This window comes from Oncorhynchus masou, chromosome 27 (assembly GCF_036934945.1).
Source record: "Oncorhynchus masou masou isolate Uvic2021 chromosome 27, UVic_Omas_1.1, whole genome shotgun sequence".
Classification (NCBI taxonomy): domain Eukaryota; kingdom Metazoa; phylum Chordata; class Actinopteri; order Salmoniformes; family Salmonidae; genus Oncorhynchus; species Oncorhynchus masou.
In genome coordinates, this window is record NC_088238.1 from 33058743 (window position 1) to 33079821 (window position 21079).

Here is a 21079-nt window from a genome sequence, read left to right on the forward strand (position 1 = left end):
TTGTTTTGGTGTAAGACATAGGCCTAAAAAACGTCAGAGAAACGAAAATATTGAGGATTTAAAAGTTGATTATACGAGGAGCCAAAAAAAGCTTTCAGGCACTGAGAACACTAAATAGACAATGAGGTGGGGTTTAACAAGAGAGGCCGCAGTGAAAGTCATGTTACCCGGGCAGGTTACCGTAACTGCCTTGGCAGAAGGCTGTTAGGAGTGACTAAAGAGGGACTAAATAGTTTGTAGCAGTGGTTCTCAATCAGGGGTAATAGGCCTATCCATGGGTGGAACTTGAGAAGACTCATAAGACCCTAGTCCTACTGGTAAAATGCACGGGGGGCTACTTCAGGGGTATAGTATTAGAAGGAGGACTAGCAGTGAATGCCAGGATGTAAACAAAGGGGAAACGGTTGTCAACTAGTGCTGGACTGACTGTACTTCATATTGGAAAACAAACCATCTTAATCACTAAAGTTTTTTGGGGATCCTGGTTACATAAATGCTGTCAATAATAATTTGCATATAATACAGAATTTAACATCCGGTCTCTGCTGGATTAAGTTATAAAAATGTAACGCCGCTATTTTGCTGCTGGTTTCTGTGGGTTCCAGGTGTGGCTGAGAGACTGGAGGCTCAGGAGGCCAGAGGAAGATGTTGACCCCATGGGGGCTGTTCCTCTGCCAGCTGGTAATAAACACGTCCTACCATGTCATCAAAGGTAGGCCAGAGTTCAATCAAACTCTCACTGTGGGGATTAGCGGTCTTGCTTCTCAAGTTGCCTCAACATGAAACTGCAAATACTGTGTGACCACTGGTATCATGTTATGGTTTTAGTACTTAACCACTTAAACCAAAACTACAATGCCACCTGGCCTAATAAAGAGAACAATGCTACTTATGGTTGAACCGCTAATGAACAATTGGTCATTGACATTTCATTTAAGTAATTTAATTGAGAGCCATTGACCCCAAATCTGTGTCTGTTGATTGACAGCCAGCCTCTGCCTGGGTGGGTCGGACATCTTTGCAACGGTGAGCGAGAACAGCCCCGTAGGAGAGTTCATAGCGAACCTCAGCATCATCGGGGACCCTACAGGAGTCAATAGCATCCGCTTGTGCCTCACCGGAGAGAACGCCAATTGGTTCTACCTTGAAGGGAGAACCATCAGGCTAAACTCATCCGTTTTAAGAGTCCTGGATCGAGAGGTAATAAGACATCACGCTGTTGCTGTCCTTCTGTTTTAATTCTTATACCAGAAAACCAGTTATCTGTTTTGATTGAATAGGACACATTAATATATTTGACAGTTCATACTTAACAAGTCTAATTAATAGCTTTTTCTCTCCAAGCGCCAGGGATCTGTATTGATGGCAGCATTAACATGTTATGAAGATGACATAATACAGGTAAGGCATCTCAATTACTCCATTATCTCAACTAGGCCTACAGCATGTTATTCCCAACCTTTACATTTAGAATGTGAACCGACTCAAAATGAAGGAGAGGAAATACCTATACTGAGTTTCTGAAAATACTGTTTTCTTTCTCTAGAGTGAATACAGGGTCATAGTTGAGATCCTGAATGAAAATGACAACAAACCAAAGTTCTTTGAGAAGACTATACAACCACGTTACATAAGTGAGGTAAAGATACATCTCTAGATCACACTATGATAATATAGATAATCTTGTGTTTCAGATGCATAATGACAGGTCTTCTGTATTTCATCAATCCTCAGCTCACTGCAGTCAACTCTGTAGTCTTCACCGTCAAGGCCATCGATGCTGATGGAGACACCATCACCTACATCATTGACAGAGCCTTGGTATGAAAAATGGCACTGACAGATAGGGCTGCCGTGCTTCTAGCTCTTAAGAAACTTTGCAGGTTTTTTTTATGTGTTATTTCGTACATTATTAGCCCCCCCAAAAAATGGTGTTACTACATACAGCCGGGAATAACTTTTAGATATCAGAGCGGCAGTAACTCACCAGCATTACGACTAGGAATATGACTTTCCCAACTCGGATCCTTTGTTCGTACCCCCCAGGACAATTGAACTGATTCCAGAGGCTGACCCAAAACACCGCCGGTGGAGGAGAGGTACTCGGAGTGGACTTCTAGACCGACTCAGGAGGCACACCACCCACCCACCACTTCCGAGTATATTACTCGCTAATGTTCAGTCTCTGGATAATAAAGTTGATGAGCTCAGGGCGAGGATTTCCTTCCAGAGAGACATCAAGGACTGTAACATACTCTGTTTCATGGAAACATCGGGATATACTGTCTGAGTCCATACAGCCAGTTGGGTTCTCAGTTCATCGCGTAGACAGGAATACATATTCTTTCCGGGAAGAAGAAGGTCGGGGGTGTATGTTTCATGATGAACTACTCATGGTGTAATTGAGCTAACATACAGAAACTCAAGTCCTTTTGTTCACCCGACTTAGAATACCTCACAATCAAATGCCGACCGTATTACCCCGCAAGAGAATTATCTTCGGTTATAGTCACAGCCGTGTATATTTCCCCTCAAGCCGACACCACGACAGCCCTCAAAGAACTTCACTGGACTTTATGCAAACTGGAAACCACATATTCTGAGGCCACATTTATTGTAGCTGGGGACTTTAAATAACAAACCAAATTTGAGGAAAATGCTCCCGAAGTTCTATCAACACACTGAATGTAGTACTCGCGCTGCTTGACCACTGCTACTACAACTTCCGGGATGCCTACAAGCGCCCCCCCTCCCCGCACTCCCTACGGCATATCTGATCATGACTCCATTTTGCTCCGCCCTTCCTATATGCAGAAACTCAAACAGGAAGTACCCGTGCTAAGGACTATTCAACGCTGGTCTGACCAATCGAAATCCAAGCTTCAAGATTGTTTTGATCACACGGACTGGGATATGTTCCGGGTAGCTTCTGAGAATAACATCGACGATTACACTGATACGGTGACCGCTACCAAGGACTGTGGGCTGATACGGTGACCGCTACCAAGGACTGTGGGCTCTCCTTCTCCGTGGCTGATGTGAGTAAGACATTAAGCGTGTTAACCTTCGCATGGCTGCCGTGCCCAGACGTCCTCAGAGCATACGCAGACCAGCTGGCTGGAGTGTTTACGGATATATTCAATCTCTCCCTATCCCAGTCTGCAGTTCCCACATGCTCCAAAATGTCAACCATTGTTCCTATACCCAAGAAAGCAAAGGTAACTGAACTAAATGACTATCGCCCCATAGTACTCACTTCTGTCATCATGAAGTGATTTGCGAGACTAGTGGAGGATCATATCACCTCTACCTTACCTTACCTGACACCCTAGACCCACTTCAATTTGCATACCGCCCCAATAGAGCCACAGACGATGCAATCGCCATCCAGGGCCTCGAGCTTAATGATGAGCTTGGAGGGTACTATGGTGTTGAATGCTGAGCTATAGTCAATGAACAGCATTCTTACATAGGTATTCCTCTTGCATAGGCCCTTTCCCATCTGGACAAGAGGAATACCTATGTAAGAATGCTGTTCATTGGGTAAAATTGGGTCCTGGACTTCCTGAGGGGCCAGCGCCAGGAGATGAAGGTAGGAAACAACACCTCCACTTCGCTGATCCTCAACACTGGGGCCCCACAAGAATGCATTCTCAGCCCACTCCTGTACTTCCTGTTCACCCATGACTGCGTGGCCACGCATGCCTCCAACTCAATCATAAAGTTTGCAGATGACACAACAGAACTAGGCCTGATTACCAACAATAACGAGACAACCTACAGGGAGGAGGTGAGGGCCCTGGGAGTGTTGTGCCAGGAAAATAACCTCTCACCCAACATCATCAAAACAAAGGAGCTGATCGTGAACTTCAGGAAACAGCAGAGGGAGCACCCCCCTATCCACATCAACAGGACCTCTGCATACACATCACTGACAAACTGAAATGGTCCACCGACACAGACAGTGTGGTGAAGAAGGCGCAACAGCGCCACTTCAACCTCAAGAGGCTGAAGAAATTTGGCTTGGCACGTAAAACCCTCACAAACTTTTACAGATGCACAATTGAGAGCATCCTGTCAGGCTGTATCACCACTTGGTACGGCAACTGCACCGACCGCAACTTCAGGGCTCTCCAAACGGTGGGCGGTCTGCCCAACGCATCACCGGGGGCAAACTACCTGCCCTCCAGGACAACTACAGCCCCCGATGTCACAGGAAGGGCAACAACACCATCAAGGACAACAAACACCCGAGTCACTGCCTGTTCACCCCGCTTTCATCCAGAAGGCGAGGTCAGTAAAGGTGCATCCGAGCTGGGATCAAGAGACTGAAAAACAGCTTCTATCTCAAGGCCATCAGACTGTTAAATAGCCATAACTAGCACAATAGAGGCTGCTTCCCTATATACATAGACTTGAAATTACTGGCCACTTTAATAATAATGGAACACTAGTCACTTTAATAATGAATACATATTTGCATTACTCATCTCATATGTATATACTGTATTCTATCCTATTCTACTGGAACTGAGGCTATGCCGCTCTGACATTGCTCGCCCAAGTATTTATATATTCTTAATTCCATTCCTTTACTTTAGATTTGTGTGTATTGTTGTGAAATTGTTAGATATTACTTGTTAGACATTACTGCACTGTTGGAGCTAGAAACACAAGCATTTTGCTACACCAACAATAGCATCTGCTAAACACGTGTATGGGACAAATACAATTTGATTTGATTTGACAGTACCATGAGCTTGAACTTACAGAGAATCATTGTGGGACAGTGTGTGACAGAATTTAGAGAGTATGAAGAGTTAATTGACAGCAGTCAAACTGTATTTTTACCAATAAAACTCCTCGCTCTCTAGTAGCACTTCACCTCAGTGTTGAATCCTGTTGTCATGTTCCTGTTTATTTCAAACAACGACCCAATATATCCACTTATAGTGACAACCCAACATCTACTCAGATGAAATCTATTTTAAATGCTCCTGTACTTCCTAATCTTGCTGATTACACCTCTGTGTCAATCGCTCGGTAGACCATCTGTGCACTAAATTAATGAGAATTCATTTCCATGTTTCCTCTCATCCCAGCCTGATGCCAGCTATTTCAGGATAGACCTACCCAACAGTGGTAAAGTGATCCTGGACAAGCCATTGGACTATGAGACCAAAACCCAGCTGCAGCTAGTCATCTACGCTGTGGTAAGACCTGCTACTTATCAGACCTGGGTTCGAATAGTATGTGTGTTTTCTTTCAAATACTTTGAGCGTCTGATTGAGCCTGTCTGAGGTACCAGACGGACGGGGTTGCACTTCTTGGACTATTTAAGTGAGCTCATTGAGTCAGACATGCTCAATCAAGCACAGCTGAAATTTTTTAAAGAAAACAAATACCATTTGAATCCATTTCTGCTACTAATCCCCTTTTTCATTAATCAACAAGAACACATTGAGGTCAGAGGCCAATAATTCTGAAAGCCAGAGGCTATAACTGTGTACTCCCTGCCTAGTCATATAATTGAAAATGATAATCTGAAAATATGTAATCTATTACTATGCCACTGCCTGACGAGACGTGTATTATAATCTACTCAACTATTTATGAGTAAAGCCATCCTCAAATACTCTGACCATAAATAGTTACAATGCAAAGCACATTTCGTCTTGCAGGCAGCATCATTCTCTAACCTTAAATCTCAAATGCTGTGGAAGGACATGGCTGGGCTGAATACTGGTCTCCCGACCATGTCTTTGCCTTCTCTTACAGAAAAACACATGGATTTCATGTGACCACGTGATTTTGTGTGATCTCATGTGATCAAATGTAATTTCATGTGAAGTTAATGTAATAACATGCGACAACATAAAACCACATGTGACAACATGTGAGCACATGGGAGAACATTATCTCATGTGAAACAAATGTGGAATAAATGTGACAACATGGGGATGAAACATTTCTACATGCAATACTATGACACTACACATGTAGTGACTGTATTTTCTTGACTGTATTTTCAACAAGGTTGGGATTTAATTTTAAGTCCAAAGTGTAGCAATACAGTCGAAATCGGTTACTTGACACAGACATTGTGGCATAGCAGGAAGATCGGAATGCTGTAAACCAAGAGGTTGTGAGTTAAAATCCCAAGTAAGACATGTTGAATAATAATGACTGTATAAATAAACATACACAATGTAGTATTGTTTGTTAAAGTGTGTCAAATAGGTAAGTTGAAAACACCATGTTAAAAGTGCTGTGTGTATCACGACTCTGGATGTGGCCCAGATGCAGAAACAGAAGGCGGATAGTTAGATTCTCATAATATTTATTATAATAAAGGGGCAGGCAAAGGGCAGGTCGAGGACAGGCAGAGGATCGTAATCCAAGTCAGAGTCAATCAGGGACAGAACGGCAGGCAGGCTCAGGGTCAGGACAGACAGAAAGGTCAGCACCGGGTAGAATAGAAAACAAAAACTTGAGAACAGGAGAAACATGCTGGTAAGACCTGTCAAGACGAACTGGCAACAGACAAACAGAATACGCAGGGGATAATGGGTCAAAAATAGGAGACACCTGCTGGGGGGGGGTGGAGATAAGCACAAGACAGGTGAACAGATCAGGGTGACAGAGGGTGTATCATAATGAGTCATTATTGTTCGCAGGGCATCACCTGTGAAATCTCATGTGAACATTTGAATCCACATGTGAAAGGTTATGTGATCGCGTGAACATTCACATGAGAAACTTCATGTGAAATGTTATCACATGTCAAGTGTTCCAAAAACACATGGTTTCACGTGATTTCACATGTGCAAAACAAGTAAAGATGTGAAATGTGAAATTGTGATTTTCCACATGTGAAATCAATGTGGTTTTTCCGTAAGGGTTTGCTCTCAGTCTTGCTTGTTCCATTATATTGGGTATCATTACTGAAGCTTAAGTAAAACATCATAATAAATATCTACTCCAGGAAACCAACACCAAGGAGTGGTACAACACTTCTGCCTCTCTGACTGTGCACGTGAAGGACGGGGACGACCAGTACCCTCAGTTCCTACCGTGCACACCCATCTCCCAGGACAACAAACACACGGTTGTCTGCACCAATCCCGTCTACACAGTCAACATCACAGAAAAGGACCAGGTCATGACTGCTGCTTAGTTCTTTCATTGTAGAATTTGAATTATATGGATGTGCATACTGCATACACTATTGATTCTTTTTTTTACATTTATTAACCCTTAATATATTAACCAGGAAAGACACTTGAAGTTAGAAATCTCTTTTGCGAGGGCAACCTAGCAGGAGTCAAGATCTAACAATTGATTGATTGAACAATCCATGTGGGTTCTAAGATGCAGTAATTCTCTGGTTTCAGGACATGTTACTGAATTTCTCTCCTGGTCCAATTCATGCTGAAGATGGAGACAGAAGCCTTGATACGCCTTTGCTCTACTCCATTCTCTCAGGTGTGGGCCTACCTAATAGTGTCTGCTTCATCCATAGTCGCCAATAGGCATTTTCAAGGCCTATTGAGAGGCCAGTAGACTGCTCTGACGTTTCTTTTTTGAAAGGATTGCATTGCAGCCTTACACTTGACAGAAGTGAGCTCATGTGGTCATTCTGTGTGACATCCCGGTGGCCTGTGTATTTACCTGTAACACATGTGCCTCAGGTGCTGACAAAAACAGGTTTCAGATTGACAACCGAACAGCAGAGATCACATTGACTAGACGGGTGGAAAACAGACACCTGACACCTACATTCCGACTACGCATCATGGTAAGAAAATCTTGAATGAAACAACGATAAAAGCACTAGTATCAGTAGCGTTCCTAATCAAAAAGACACAAATAAGACAATAAGCGCCGTATCCTAAATGTACTATGAGCCTTTTAAAATCTAATTTGGTAACCAAATAGATCTGAAATGGGATCTTCCTGGACTGACATTGAAAACACAATCAATCATGTACAGGCATCTCAGCTGAATGACCCAAAGAAGTACAGTGTGGCGACAGTGCTGGTCCGGGTGCTAGCAGAGAACCGGTTCCCTCCCCTCTTCAACAGAACCACGTACAAGGGCTTCATCGTCGAGAACTCCAGTCCTGCCACGCTAGTTTCCACCTATGGGAACGAGGTGCTTCTCATCCAAGCCATAGACCAGGACTTCGTAGATGTAAGCAGTGGGACAATGTGTGTGTCTGACTACATTTAGTTAGTTTAAAGGGATAATAAACAAAAGTATTTTCATCCCATCTTGGTTCCTGGTACATCATCTCTCAGTTTAACTTCCCTCCATTTACAGGGGGTGAATCCAAAAATGCATTACTCTCTCCCGCCCACATCAGCCACAACTGCACTGTACCACATCACCCAGGAAGGGGTCATCATCGCTAAGACCGACCGCCTACGACCCTTCGAGAGGCACTTCCTAGAGGTACGATCATAGTCAGACAAATATATACTGGACAAAAATATAAAATATAAAACGCAACATGCAATTACAGTTCATATGATGAAATCAGTCAATTGAAATAAATTAATTTGGCCCTAATCTATTTATTACACATGACTGGGAATACAGCTATGCATCTGTTGGTCACAGATACCTTAAAAAACGGTAGGGCGTGGATCAGAAAACCAGTCAGTATCTGGTGTGACCACCATCTGCCTCATGCAGTGCGACACAACTCCTTCACATACAGTTGATCAGGCTGTTGATTGGGGCCTGTGGAATGTTGTCCCACTCCTCTTCAATGGCTCCGCAAAGTTGCTGGATATTGGCAGGAACTGGAATTAGCTGTCGTACACACTTCAATTCAGAGCATTCCAAACTTGCTCAATGGGTGACATGTCTGGTGAGTATACAGGCCACGGAAGAACTGGGACATTTTCAGCTTCCAGGAATTGTGTACAGATTCTTGCGACATGGGGCCGTGCATTACCATGCTGAAACATAAGGTGATGGCGGTGGATGAATGGCACGACTATGGGCTTCAAGATCTCGTCACAATATCTCTTTGCATTCAAATTGCCATCAATAAAATGCAATCGTGTTCGTTGTCCATAGCATATGCCTGCCCATCGCATAACCCCACTACCACCATGGGGCACTCTATTCACAATGTTGACATCAGCAAACTGCTCACCCCCACGACGCCATACACGTGGTCTGCGGTTGTGAGGCTGGTTTTATGCACTGCTAAATTCTCTAAAACGACGTTGGAAGCGGTTTATAGTTGAGAAATAAACATTCAATTCTCTGGCAACAGCTCTGGTGGACATTCCTGCAGTCAGCATGCCAATTGTACACTCCCTCAAAACTTGAGACATCTGTGGCATTGTGTTGTGTGACAAAACTGCACATTTTAGAGTGGCCTTTTATTGTCCCCAGCACAAAGTGCACCTGTGTAATGATCATGCTGTTTAATAATCTTCTTGATATGCTAGACCTGACAGGTGGATGGGTTATCTTGGAAAAGGTAAAATGCTCACTAAGAGGGATAAACAAATGTGCACAACATTTGAGAGAAATAAGCTTTTTGTGCATTTGGAACATTTCTGGGATATTCTTTTTCAGCGCATGAAACATGGGCCCAACACTTTACATGTTGCGTTTATATATTTTTTTCAGTGTAAAAACCTGGATTTGTTAAACAGGGACAGTTGGTTTTACTAGTCGTCCCTGGCTAACTGTATAGCTAGGTTAGGCCAATAAGTGGCCCGGTAGTAATACAACTGTAGGTAAGACACACATTGAAATTAGCTTAATTTAACATTAGGGTTACAAATACACATCGAAGCCTTTTTTGTCTCGAATCTACAGCTCTCTGTAATATCATTATTTATCCCATAGGTGGTCGCTATGGATGAGGAATCAGGTGAGGTTGCTAAAGCCTCAGTCGACATTGAGCTGCTACAAAGAGGCCAGCCAGGTAAGTACTGAGCATGACTGTGAGGATACAGGAACCCCACATACAGACCACACCCACACACACAGTATCAGATCTTTGATAGGTAGGGAAAGTCACAATGACAGTAGTGTGCACACACACAACATATGGAGCTGATCAACACTGGCTAATACCACTAGGGCTCTCTGAATGTCAATAAAGAACAATACTATTTTCTTACAGTGTAGCCTGTAGATGCAGAAAAGACATCAATTGAACTCGACCAAAACAATGGAAATGCCATGGCAACTATAATCACGTGTCCCCCATGGGGGGGAAAGATTCAGAATCTCTTCATTGCCCCCCATCAAAAGCAGTCTACAGTTAGGCTATGGTATTTCCCGCTATTTTGGGATGAAAATCTGGGATAAAAAGTGCTTGTATGGATGTCAACCCCAATACATGTTCATGTCATTGTCACCATCCAACCCCATTACACTTAAAAACAGCTTCAAGTATCACCACAGATTTCAACATGCCTAGCTATGCTACCAGCTCACACGAATGGCAGTTAACAGAAGTCTTTTCTAACCCCGAAATTGACTATATCTAAATGTTATGCATCAAAAACAGCCAAACTCTTTAGTACCACATTGTGGGCCTGTTAGAACACAAACATCACAACGGATTTTTACAAACATCCACTAAAATCAGTTTCTGGGATGTGCGCTAAATAACGGTGTCCTTGTTCTTTCACCCACGGTCTGCATTCCAAATGATTGACACTCTTGATAAAGATCAAAAAGAGCAAAAACTACTGTATAAAATATATAATTGGAAAACGGAGCTACAGTATATTGTATGTTCCCCCCAAAAAAGGGAAATTATATTATTTTATACTAATACAATTGCTCAGAGAAATAGATTTTGTTTAACAAGTAATATAATATGTATATATATTTTAAGCTAGAGGTCAAAATGATTGATACCCTGTTTTCAATGCCTTACCTTGCGAGGATAACGGCACAGAGCCTTTCTAAAATGCCCTTTATATCCTTCCTATGCGCTTATGGGATTGCCCTCCTCAATTCAAACCACAGGTTTTCAATGTGTTTTAAGTCCGGAGACTAAGATGGTCATTGCAAAATGTTGATTTTGTAGCCAATTAACTATTTCTTTGTGGCTTTTAATGTGTGGTTGGTCTATTCATTAAATATTTGTGACCTTGTGATCTCCCAGTTCACCCCCCCTCCCCTTCAATGCACGGTCAATCATGCCACTCCAGGCAACAAGAATACAATACGATGGACGTCAAGCTGCTCGAATTTCCCAGAATGTATTTTCTCCCCATTCTAAGAAGTGTAGACTGAGCGACTGCTTACGAACCAGACACAGACTTTCTCTTCATCTGGGCGTCAGGCACAACGTTTGGATGAATGAATGGGACTCCGCAGGGCTATGAGCACGAGCCGGTGCAAAGTGAAGATAATGGACCAGTTGTGCGGGCAGTTGGACTTCATACTCTAAACCGTCTCTCCTATCCCTCCATCCTTTCCTCCATAGTTCCACGGACACCTTTCGGAGAAGAGCGGTTGTTCAGAGACATGGATGTGAGGATGGCTGGCGGTATCATGGGTGGGATGCTGCTGCTGTTAGTGGCCATCCTGTTCCTGCTGATCCGATGGGCCAAGAGGAGACGGAGACGGGACCCGGCCAGACGAGGGGCTGTCATCCTGGGGAAGCACCCCAATGTGGTAAGGGCTGCTCCATGTACAAAAACACACACTGTATCCACACACATGACTCTCACACACACACAGGGGCAACTAAAGCACGCACACAAGTGAAAGAAATATATTGATCCAGGTGTTGAACTATTGAATGACCATTTGCTGGCCAGTTGCGACTGAAGGAATGGCAAAGACACAAAGTATAAGCATGCAACAACATGTAAACCCACTGAGTATTACAGTCAAACACAATTTGCTTATACAACCCTAATCTGAGCTAAATGTGTCATTAACCAGGTTTTCATCCAAACTTTTCTCCAAAGTTTAAAAAAAAAAAGCTGTTGGTGAACTTTCCAAATTTCGACAAAACCAAATACGCTACATAAAGTGAGATCTTTTGGTGTCGTCAAATTAATAATGCATGAAATACCGGAGGAAACACCTTTATGGGCAAATATTGATACAATAACCATGATATTGAAGTAAACTCGCGATGATATACTGTGTGGTCCTCCCACTACGACTCGGGAAGATATGCAGTTTGTTAGACTACTGATGAAATAAATGATGATGATGAACTTCACAGCGTGGTGAAAGTGCACGGTGATCTTAATGCTCCTCTCCAATAAGTATCAAAGGGTCTGATTCTGGTGACATGATGATCGATGCTTGACTGCCATTTGACAAGTAAAAATATCCTCACTTCTTATCTATAATAATCTCATCGCGTAGACGAGCCTACCCGCACTGTATCCGAGAGCTGTTGGCTTGAACGCACGTGCCAATACCATAATAGGCACATTTGCTATTTAACACAACAGTATTTGTCAAAAAACTACATCTGATTTTATCCGCAACAAGTCCATTTGGTGGAAACCACACTGGTTGGGAAAATGCACATATTTTCTATATGCAAGTTTTAGAATATTGGTATGACAATCCAATTGGATGGAAACCTAGCTACTGTCAAATCTAACCTAATCGACCACTTATCTAAACTACAGCGTAATACAAGGCAAAAAAACATTGAGACTAAAATATATATTTTTAAACATGTCTGTAACGCCATATCAACTACCTTCGTTTAACTAGGCAAGTCAGTTTTGCTCAATCTCTGAGCTGTGACTCCTAAACCAGTGGATGGCAGAACAAGTTAAAACTCAACATATCAGACAGTCTTTCCTTCCTCCCGCCCTCACTCTCTCCCTCTATGCCCCTGATGTCTTTTTTCACTAATGCTGTTTATATAGAGCTTAAGGGGGTTCCAGATGGTGAGTTTTCCTTGAAAGCATTGATTTGACGTACGCACTAGAGTGATGTTGTGGTTGTGACAGTGAGGTGGTGTAATGTGCGTTAAATGTTTACATGTGATGCACTTCCATTGCATAATTATGCAAATTGAAGTATGGCACCTGTGGTTGTACTGTGACGTCGTGGTTCTGCATTGTGTTTTGTTTTCCCAAGATGCAGCAACAAGAAATTGTAGTGCAGCTTGAGAAAATGTATTATGGTGAACTCTGTAAATGTTACACATCGGTGATGAGTAACAGTAACACATGAACCATAATAGTTACATGTACAGTGCAGCTCCAAAAGTATCGGGGCAGTGACATTTCTGTTGTTGTTTTGGCTCTGTACTCCAGCACTTTGGACTTCAAATGATACATCGACTGAGGTTAAAGTGCAGACTGTCAGCTTTCATTTTGCACCATTTTAGGGGACCAAAAGTATTGGGACAAATTCACTTATGTGTGTTAAAGTAGTCCCATATTCATAGCACGCAATGATTACAGAAAGCTTGCGACTCTACAAATTTGTTGGATGCATTTGCTGTTTATTTTGGTTGAAGTTCATATTATTTTGTACCCAATAGAAATGAATGGTAAATAATGTATTGTGTCATTTTGGAGTCACTTTTATGTTTCTAAACATTTCTACATTAATGTGGATGCTACCATGATTATGGATCATTCTGAATGAATCGTGAATAATGATGAGTGAGAAAGTTGGACGCACAAATATCATACCCCCAAGATATTCTAATCAAAAAACAGGGGAGGCTAGCATTTTTGGTGGGTATGATATTTATGCCTCTGTACCTTTCTCACTATCAGGTGACAGGAGACAAAGGGCTGTGAGACATGGGTTTACATCTAGACACACGAAAAGTAGGAAGTATACGGAGGGTACAGGACAACAGAGGACGAACAGCAGAGGGGCTAATGACTTTGGAGCAGGGGGGGGAAAGGTCTCGGCTTCCGGGGGCGTAGCCGCGGGGCTATAGCGGCATGCCAGCGCATCCGGCTTGACCTTCTTGGATACCGGTTGGAGCTCCGGAAGCGAAGTGGACCGGGCCTTACTGAACTGCTCCCGCAGGTCCTGGTGGTCTGGGGGTTGGCGGAGAGGTCCAATTTTCAAGCCCCCAGGAAGATGTCCCGGGGCAGGCAGAGCTGACTTCAGGCAATGAGTGTGGCAGAACGGGCTCTAGCCCACGATGGCACCAGTAGGCCAGTCAATCGAGGGATTGTGTCACTGGAGCCAAGAGAATCCCAATACCACGGGAACCTGCAGAGACTCAATTAGCAGGAATTGTTTGTCTCGCTGTGGTTCCCCGACACTCGTAGGTTGGTGGTCTGGTGGGTGACCCGGCCTATGGAGTGCCTGTCCAGCGCTCTAACACCCATGGAAATGGAGAGGGGTTGAATGGGGATACCCAGCTCGGACACCAGGGTAACATCCATAGGACTCATATCAGCCCCCAAGTCGATGAGTATGTGGAGGAACTTGGACTGGTCGCCCCACAGTAGGGTGGCATGGAGAGGGGGGTGAGTAAGAGGAGAAGCAACATTGTCCTTAAGACCCATCAGAGTACTCATTCCTACCAATTAGCTCGGTCTCTTGAAGGGACAGGTAGACACATAATGACCGGCAGTATAGCAATACAAACAACTCTAGGTGTTAAGTCTGTGTACGCATTCGGCTGGAGATAGCCTTGCCCTGCCGAGCTGCATCGGCTTGGGAAGGGTCAAATCAGCAGACTTCGGAGACTCTTGGAGGAACTCGGGTAAGCTCGGATCCTCTCGGAGACGAAGATGCCGGGGACTTCCAGAGTTCACCGGATGCAAGGTGGGATTCTTGAGTGAGCGTTTGGGACCACAATCAGACCTCTTCTCCCTCCTACGGTCCCGTAGCCAACCATCGATCCGAATGGTTAAAGCGATGAGTGAGTCGAGATCCGTCGGAAGTTCCCAGGCTGCAAGCTCGTCCTTTACTTCCTCCGATAATCTGTGCAGGAACGCGTCGAACAGTGCTTCCGGGTTCCAGGCACCCTCCTCTGCTAGCGTGCGGAAATCCACCGCATAGTCTACCACACAGAGGAAGTCCTGCCGAAGCTGGAGTAACTTCCGGGGAACCTCTCTCCTGGACACCGGAGCCTTGAAAACTTATCTCACCTCCTCCACGAATACCTCCAGACTGAGGCAGACGGCAGATTGTTGCTCCCACTCCGCCGTGGCTCAGGCGAGTGCCCCCCGGACATCAGCATAATAATGTACTCTATCTTCGAGCGGTCCGAGGGGAACGAAGAAGGCTGCAGCTCAAAAATGAGGGAGCACTGGGAGAGAAAGGCCCGGCAGATTCTGGAATCTCCATCGTAGTGCTCCGGGGGAGGTAAACGGGGTTCCTGGGAATCCGGGGTGACGGGGCTGCTACCGGCCGGGTTACTGAGTGGCATGGAGGTTACCGTTGTGGTAGGCTGCCTAGTAGGCTAACCACGGAATTGCTACCGCAAAGTGTCCAATGCTAGGTCGTGACGTTCGGCCATGTCCTGGAACCCTTCCATCAGACCAAGAAGCAATTCCTCGTGCCTTCCAATGAGGGCTCCTTGGGAGGAGATGGCATTGTGGAGCTGGTCCAAGTCTGCTGGGTCAGTCATGGCCAGTTCGTACTATCAGGTTTCAGGTAAGACCCAAGTGCAGACTGCGTTGAAGTAACAATGTGTATTGCAACAACAGGGGCAGGCAAACAACAGGTCAAGGCAGGCAGGGGTCGATAATCCAGAGTAGTGTGGCAAGGTACAGGACGGCAGGCAGGCTCAGAGTCAGGACAGGCAAGGGTCAAAACCAGGAGAACGAGAAAAAGAGAGACTGGGGAAAATCAGGAGATGAGGGAAAACGCTGGTTGACTTGAACAAACAAGACAAACTGGCACAGACAGACAGAAAACACGGGTATAAGTACACAGGGGATAATTGGGAAGATGGGCGACACCTGGAGGGGGGGGATGAGACAAGCACAAGAACAGATGAAACAGATCAGGGAGTGACACTCACTTATCCTTACTCATGATTCATTCAGGATTATCCGTAATCATGGTAGCATGGTAGCACAGAGCCAAAACAATAAAAAATGTGTCACTGTATGTAATAGTTTGCATATGTAATTATTGTGAGTTTGGTGATGAGGTGAAATACTGACTTGTGTTTTGCATTGTAGACTGAAGCCGATTTATGGTCAGTACCCAACCCCATGTGTAAGCGGAATATCATAGATTCAGACATAGAATAGATCTAGTATCTATCTGTATCGATTCAGGAAGCTAATGTGTGGTGTTTTAATATTTCGATAACGGTGTGGCTGTGTGATCAGATTCTCTGGAAGCTTCTTCCCGATAGCAAAACAACCGTACCTTCTGCGTATGTGCTAGTTCAGCTGGCCAGAGCTGAAACAGGCTACTCTGGCAAATGTCAATGACGTACTGTCTATCATATCGTTTGTTGTTGCAAAATAACTGCGTTAGGCTACATGTTATGTTGTCATGTAGGCTTAATGCATTTGGTTTCACACCACATAAGGATAAGGATATTGGAGGATAAGGATAAGGATATTGCAAATAATATTGTTTGCGTACTGCTTATGTTTGTGCTACTGCAGTATCCTTAGTTACAACAGACAGAGAAGGTTGTAGTTACATGTCTATCATGTCGTCTTAAATTAGCCCACAAAATAGATATTTTGGGGGGAATGCTCGTTCAAAACGCTACAGGGTTTTTATTTCCGCTGTTCAAAAATGTGTGCGTAAAATAACACATGAACAGAATGTGATACGGTTGTTTGGCTCTGTGGAAGAGGCATCCTGGGAGGCGGGGTATGGACGTGGAGGGGCGGTTTGATCTGGTCGTACAGCCAAAGCTTTTCAGAAAACACTGTCAAACGTGCTGAATTGCTTGTCCATAGTTGTCCAACGTCATTTTCAAATTCTGAACGAGACCAATGAGACTTTTGCACGGACAAGGACAACGCCGCATCAGTTGGAACATAGCAAGTCACAAAGCAACCATTTCAACTCAAAGCAACCCTCTAAATGCCCCTTCTTTCCGTGATCGACAGGTGAACTCGGGCCGGCCCATGATCCCCCTGATTGAGGAGGTCTGCTACCAGAACAAAGGGTTCAGCATAGACTACGATGCCTCGGGAGGTTCCGGAAGCCTCTATGGGAGACATGGGGTCTACACCAGGAAACAGTCACTGATCCCACCACAACCACGCTCCCAGAGCAGCCATCCAGACTGCGGCTCCAGGACCGTAACAGGCGACATGCTGCCTATACTGGTGATGCCAGAGCCCTTGGTTAAAGACCTCACTCCCACCCTCATCTCTAATGGCAGGAAAGCTGAGAGCACCATCAGCATGGGGGCTGCGACAAAAGACAAGAAGGAGAAGGAGAGGAATAAGCAGAGGGATATGGAGAAGGAGGAGGAGGGGGAATGGGAGAAGGAGTGGGAACGCGCCGTTGACACAAAAGAGAAGAGATATTCTGAGGGGGAAAGGACAGATAAGTCAAGAGATGTTGTGGGTGCTTCTAGTGGTGCTTCTAGTGAGAACGCAGATGTAAGCGAGGCCTCTGAGGACCAAACAAACACAGAAAAGCCTCAGAGTCACAGGATGAAAACACACCAAATCAGAGATCCCAAAGACGGACACAAAAGCACTTCTGAAGAGGAGTCTGAGACAGAAAACCATTATAAGAATATGCACTCGGTGATCTGTCTTTCAGACGATTATGACAGAGCCATGGAGGATGAAGCTGGAGCCAGGTCCCGTTGCTCCAGCATCAGGACGTCGACGGGGGAATTGCAGCACAAGGGCTCAACAAAACAAACCGGCGACCAAGCAAACAGATGACCAAGTAACCCACAGATGCACCATTCGGACTCACACTCTGGGCTTCAGACTCACATTGAGGAAGATGCAAAAAACCTCTAACCATTTAATTCAAAAATAAAACTGACATTATGGAGCCAAACGAACACTGTACACAGACAAAAAATGTTTATAAATTGTTTTGTTGTCTCAGTGTTTTTCTCTCTCTCCAATTCCAAATGATTATTTTGGGCCTGAAAAAGTTCAACCACTTTTCAGGTCTTGACTGAGTAAATGGACGAATGGAAATCTGAAAACAGAAACGTGTGTTTTCTGTAAAACAGTGTGGGACCAGACTTAATGTGAATTAAGTAATTCTGTATTACCTTCATTTGCAGTGTTGAAGAACTAGTATTTCAGGAATTAAAGTCATAATGTAAGTGCATGCAATGTAACTACAGTGCTAGGGAAGCTACTCTGAAAATATAGTTTACCAAGCTACCAATTACTTCACACTGGAAGAAATTAAGCGACACTAAAGCTACCCTTAAGAAAAATATAGTGAACTAAACTTACTTTGAAAAAGTAGTTCACTCCATCCAAACTACTATACTTTATAAAAATTATCATATCTAAATCTGAAATGCCATAGACTACATATTGCAAGAACAATTCACTCCGGAATCAGATGTTACCAGAATGTGTAGTGAGAATTAGGCAGGTCTGATGCCAAAAAAGAAAGAAAATTCTCACCTACTTCACCTATATTTTCTTTTCTTGTTAGCAACAAAGTAGTGTGTAGTTCCAGTAGTTAGCTACACTGCTACATGGCAAAACACTACCAAGATTAGAATTTTGCTACTGCAAAATTAATTATTAATTATTAATTATTAAATTAAATTACTTGTTGAACTACACATAGTTCACTACTCCCGGACACTGTAACTATAGTGTACAGTGATTATGTGGCGTCACTAGTGTTTGCCATAGAGTAAAACCGAAGTTTCATACTGTAGATGTCCACACACAAAGACGTTAGTGTTGTTTCAAAAACAATGGTTCAACCCCACTTGAATGATGTGTTCAGCACATTGCAAATAAACACATTTTGTGATTTCAGTAACTGTTTCTAAATTGTGGTTTCTTGTGAATAACAGGAAGGAATGGATGTATTCCATGTGCAGCTATGATAGAAGGATATTGGGTGTACTGTATATGTAATTATGATATTTGTATTAATGTATAATTGTAGCTAGTAATAATTAGCTAAAAACTACAACACTTGTCCTAAACATAAAGGCACACTTTCAATCACTGAGAAAAGTTAGGTTATATTAGCTTTTTAGGCTTTTAATTGCCCTTGGGCTTCCTGAATCACACGTCCTGTCTGCCATGAGGCTCAGCAGCAGCCATGTTGACTTCCACGAGCCTGAACGATTGGACGAGTAGCGCTACGTGCATAAAGACTTCCCTAACAATGGCCAATAGGGAGTGGAGAATGGCCCTGACAGCCCATGAGACGTTGAGGAAACACCTGGCCATGGGCTGGAGGGTGTGGCTAAACAGTGCCCCGAACAGAGGTGTGATCACCTGTTCCCCTAGCACTACGACTAGTCCCACCATCAACACCTGTGTGCACACAGGTAAAGACAGGTGAACTAAATGCAACCAAATATAATATACTTTGAAATAACTGAATTCTAGTTATTAATCTGAATATACCCATGCACATCATTATCCCTCGGAGAGCAACTTTACCTTGATGACATACTGTGTGATGAAGCTGAGCAGCTCTATGATGAAGGCAGTAACCAGGGTGAAGGGGAAGCTGAAGGACTGGAAGATTCTGCGCCAACAGCTGTGGATTATCTTATTCCCCCTGCAGAGACAAAGTAAACTTCAGCAAGAAGGTCAATTTAAACAATGTGTGTGGCAAGAAAGGTGTGTCACTACCTGTGCAGGCAATGGTCACAGGCATCTTCATCCTCTGGGCTCATGCTCTCTCTGTGATTGGGTGACATTTGCACAGGTCTGTGAAATGAAAACAAAAATCTCAAAAACTTTATTAATAATCAATCAATAAATTGAATATTCAATGTGCACAACCAAACGACGCAGAACAACCAAACAATGCATCCTTTGCTAGGGGCTGTGAGCTGCTGTGTGCTTGCTTACCTATCCTCCATGTGGTTGTTGGCTGTCCTCTCACCTGTTGCCTCTCTCTGTCTGTCCCCAGGATTTGCATGAGCCCTGTCATCCTCTCCAGGCTCCTTAGAGAGGGAGAACACACATCACTCTGGACATCAATAACACATCCACAGACTGGACTGCTTTTAATTGTGATTCATTATCAGTTATTATGTCTGTATGACATGTACTGTATATACTGTAGTACTATCTCTTTAGAAGCACTGTTGCCTTTAGAGATGTTAGTACTGCAAGACATTAGACATTAGTACTGTAAGTACACCCATTGGCTCGTCTCGCTCGCTGCTGTATTGCCATCTAGTGTCTTGCCCCAGGGGGCCCTTCATAGTGTCGAGTTTCAGGAGAAGATGCTGGAGTTTGTCCTTTTTCAGAGAGAGATCTATCAGAGAAAAGAAAATAATACATTAACTTTAGCTAAACGCAAACCAAACATTAACGAGGCCTACATTTTGAAGAATAATTTTGCATCCTAGACAGTGAAAGGCCTATTTCTTAGGGTCATGCTCTGATCACTACCACATGCTGTGAAAAACATGATTCAGGTACATTAGTATCAACAAATCCACCCAGTATATTTCCCCTTTGCCCTGTCAAAGACCTCTGACATTTCCCTCTGACCACTGACTTTTGACATGGCGTTCCTTCTGGGCCCTGAGATGGGAACCGGCCTGCTGTTTGAGATGGAGTAGGTACTCATGGCTGCTGGGGGGAGTGTTGGAACTGGAGGGTCCTACATCATTGTCATCATCATTCCCTTTGGTGCTACAGCCCTCTATGAAAACACAAATCCTTCTACTCAAGTGATGTTTTGTCTTGCCTCAAGAACATCATAGTTAGCGGGTTTTTGACTGAACAGGGCCCTCAGTCAAGAGATACTCCTTACATTCCAAACACTAGATTGCGTTGAAGAGTGTCTCACCATGATCAATGGACAGGAAGTTATCATCGATGACCTCATAATTCTCTGCCCTTTGGCTTTTGCTGTGATTGGTGGAAGTGACATTTACAGGTGTGCTTGGACCTATACTTGAGAGATGTAAAAATCTGCCCTGAGACAGAGGCAATACCCAAAGATAATCACCTGCTTTTG

At 43.9% G+C, this 21079-nt stretch overlaps 1 protein-coding gene across 1 annotated transcript; it reads left to right on the forward strand.

The window, feature by feature from the left end:
- The first annotated feature begins 779 nt into the window (after nt 1-779).
- Nucleotides 780-20909, forward strand: cdhr5-rs (cadherin-related family member 5, related sequence). Its single transcript, XM_064939108.1, has 14 exons — nt 780-798; nt 989-1200; nt 1345-1401; nt 1547-1639; nt 1735-1821; nt 5103-5213; nt 6986-7159; nt 7395-7485; nt 7692-7798; nt 7994-8194; nt 8324-8455; nt 9875-9953; nt 11475-11665; nt 20018-20909. Exons 1-14 carry the CDS (start codon nt 780-782, stop codon nt 20054-20056), a joined length of 1593 nt encoding a protein of 530 aa, XP_064795180.1. The 3' UTR covers nt 20057-20909.
- Nucleotides 20910-21079: the final 170 nt, after the last annotated feature.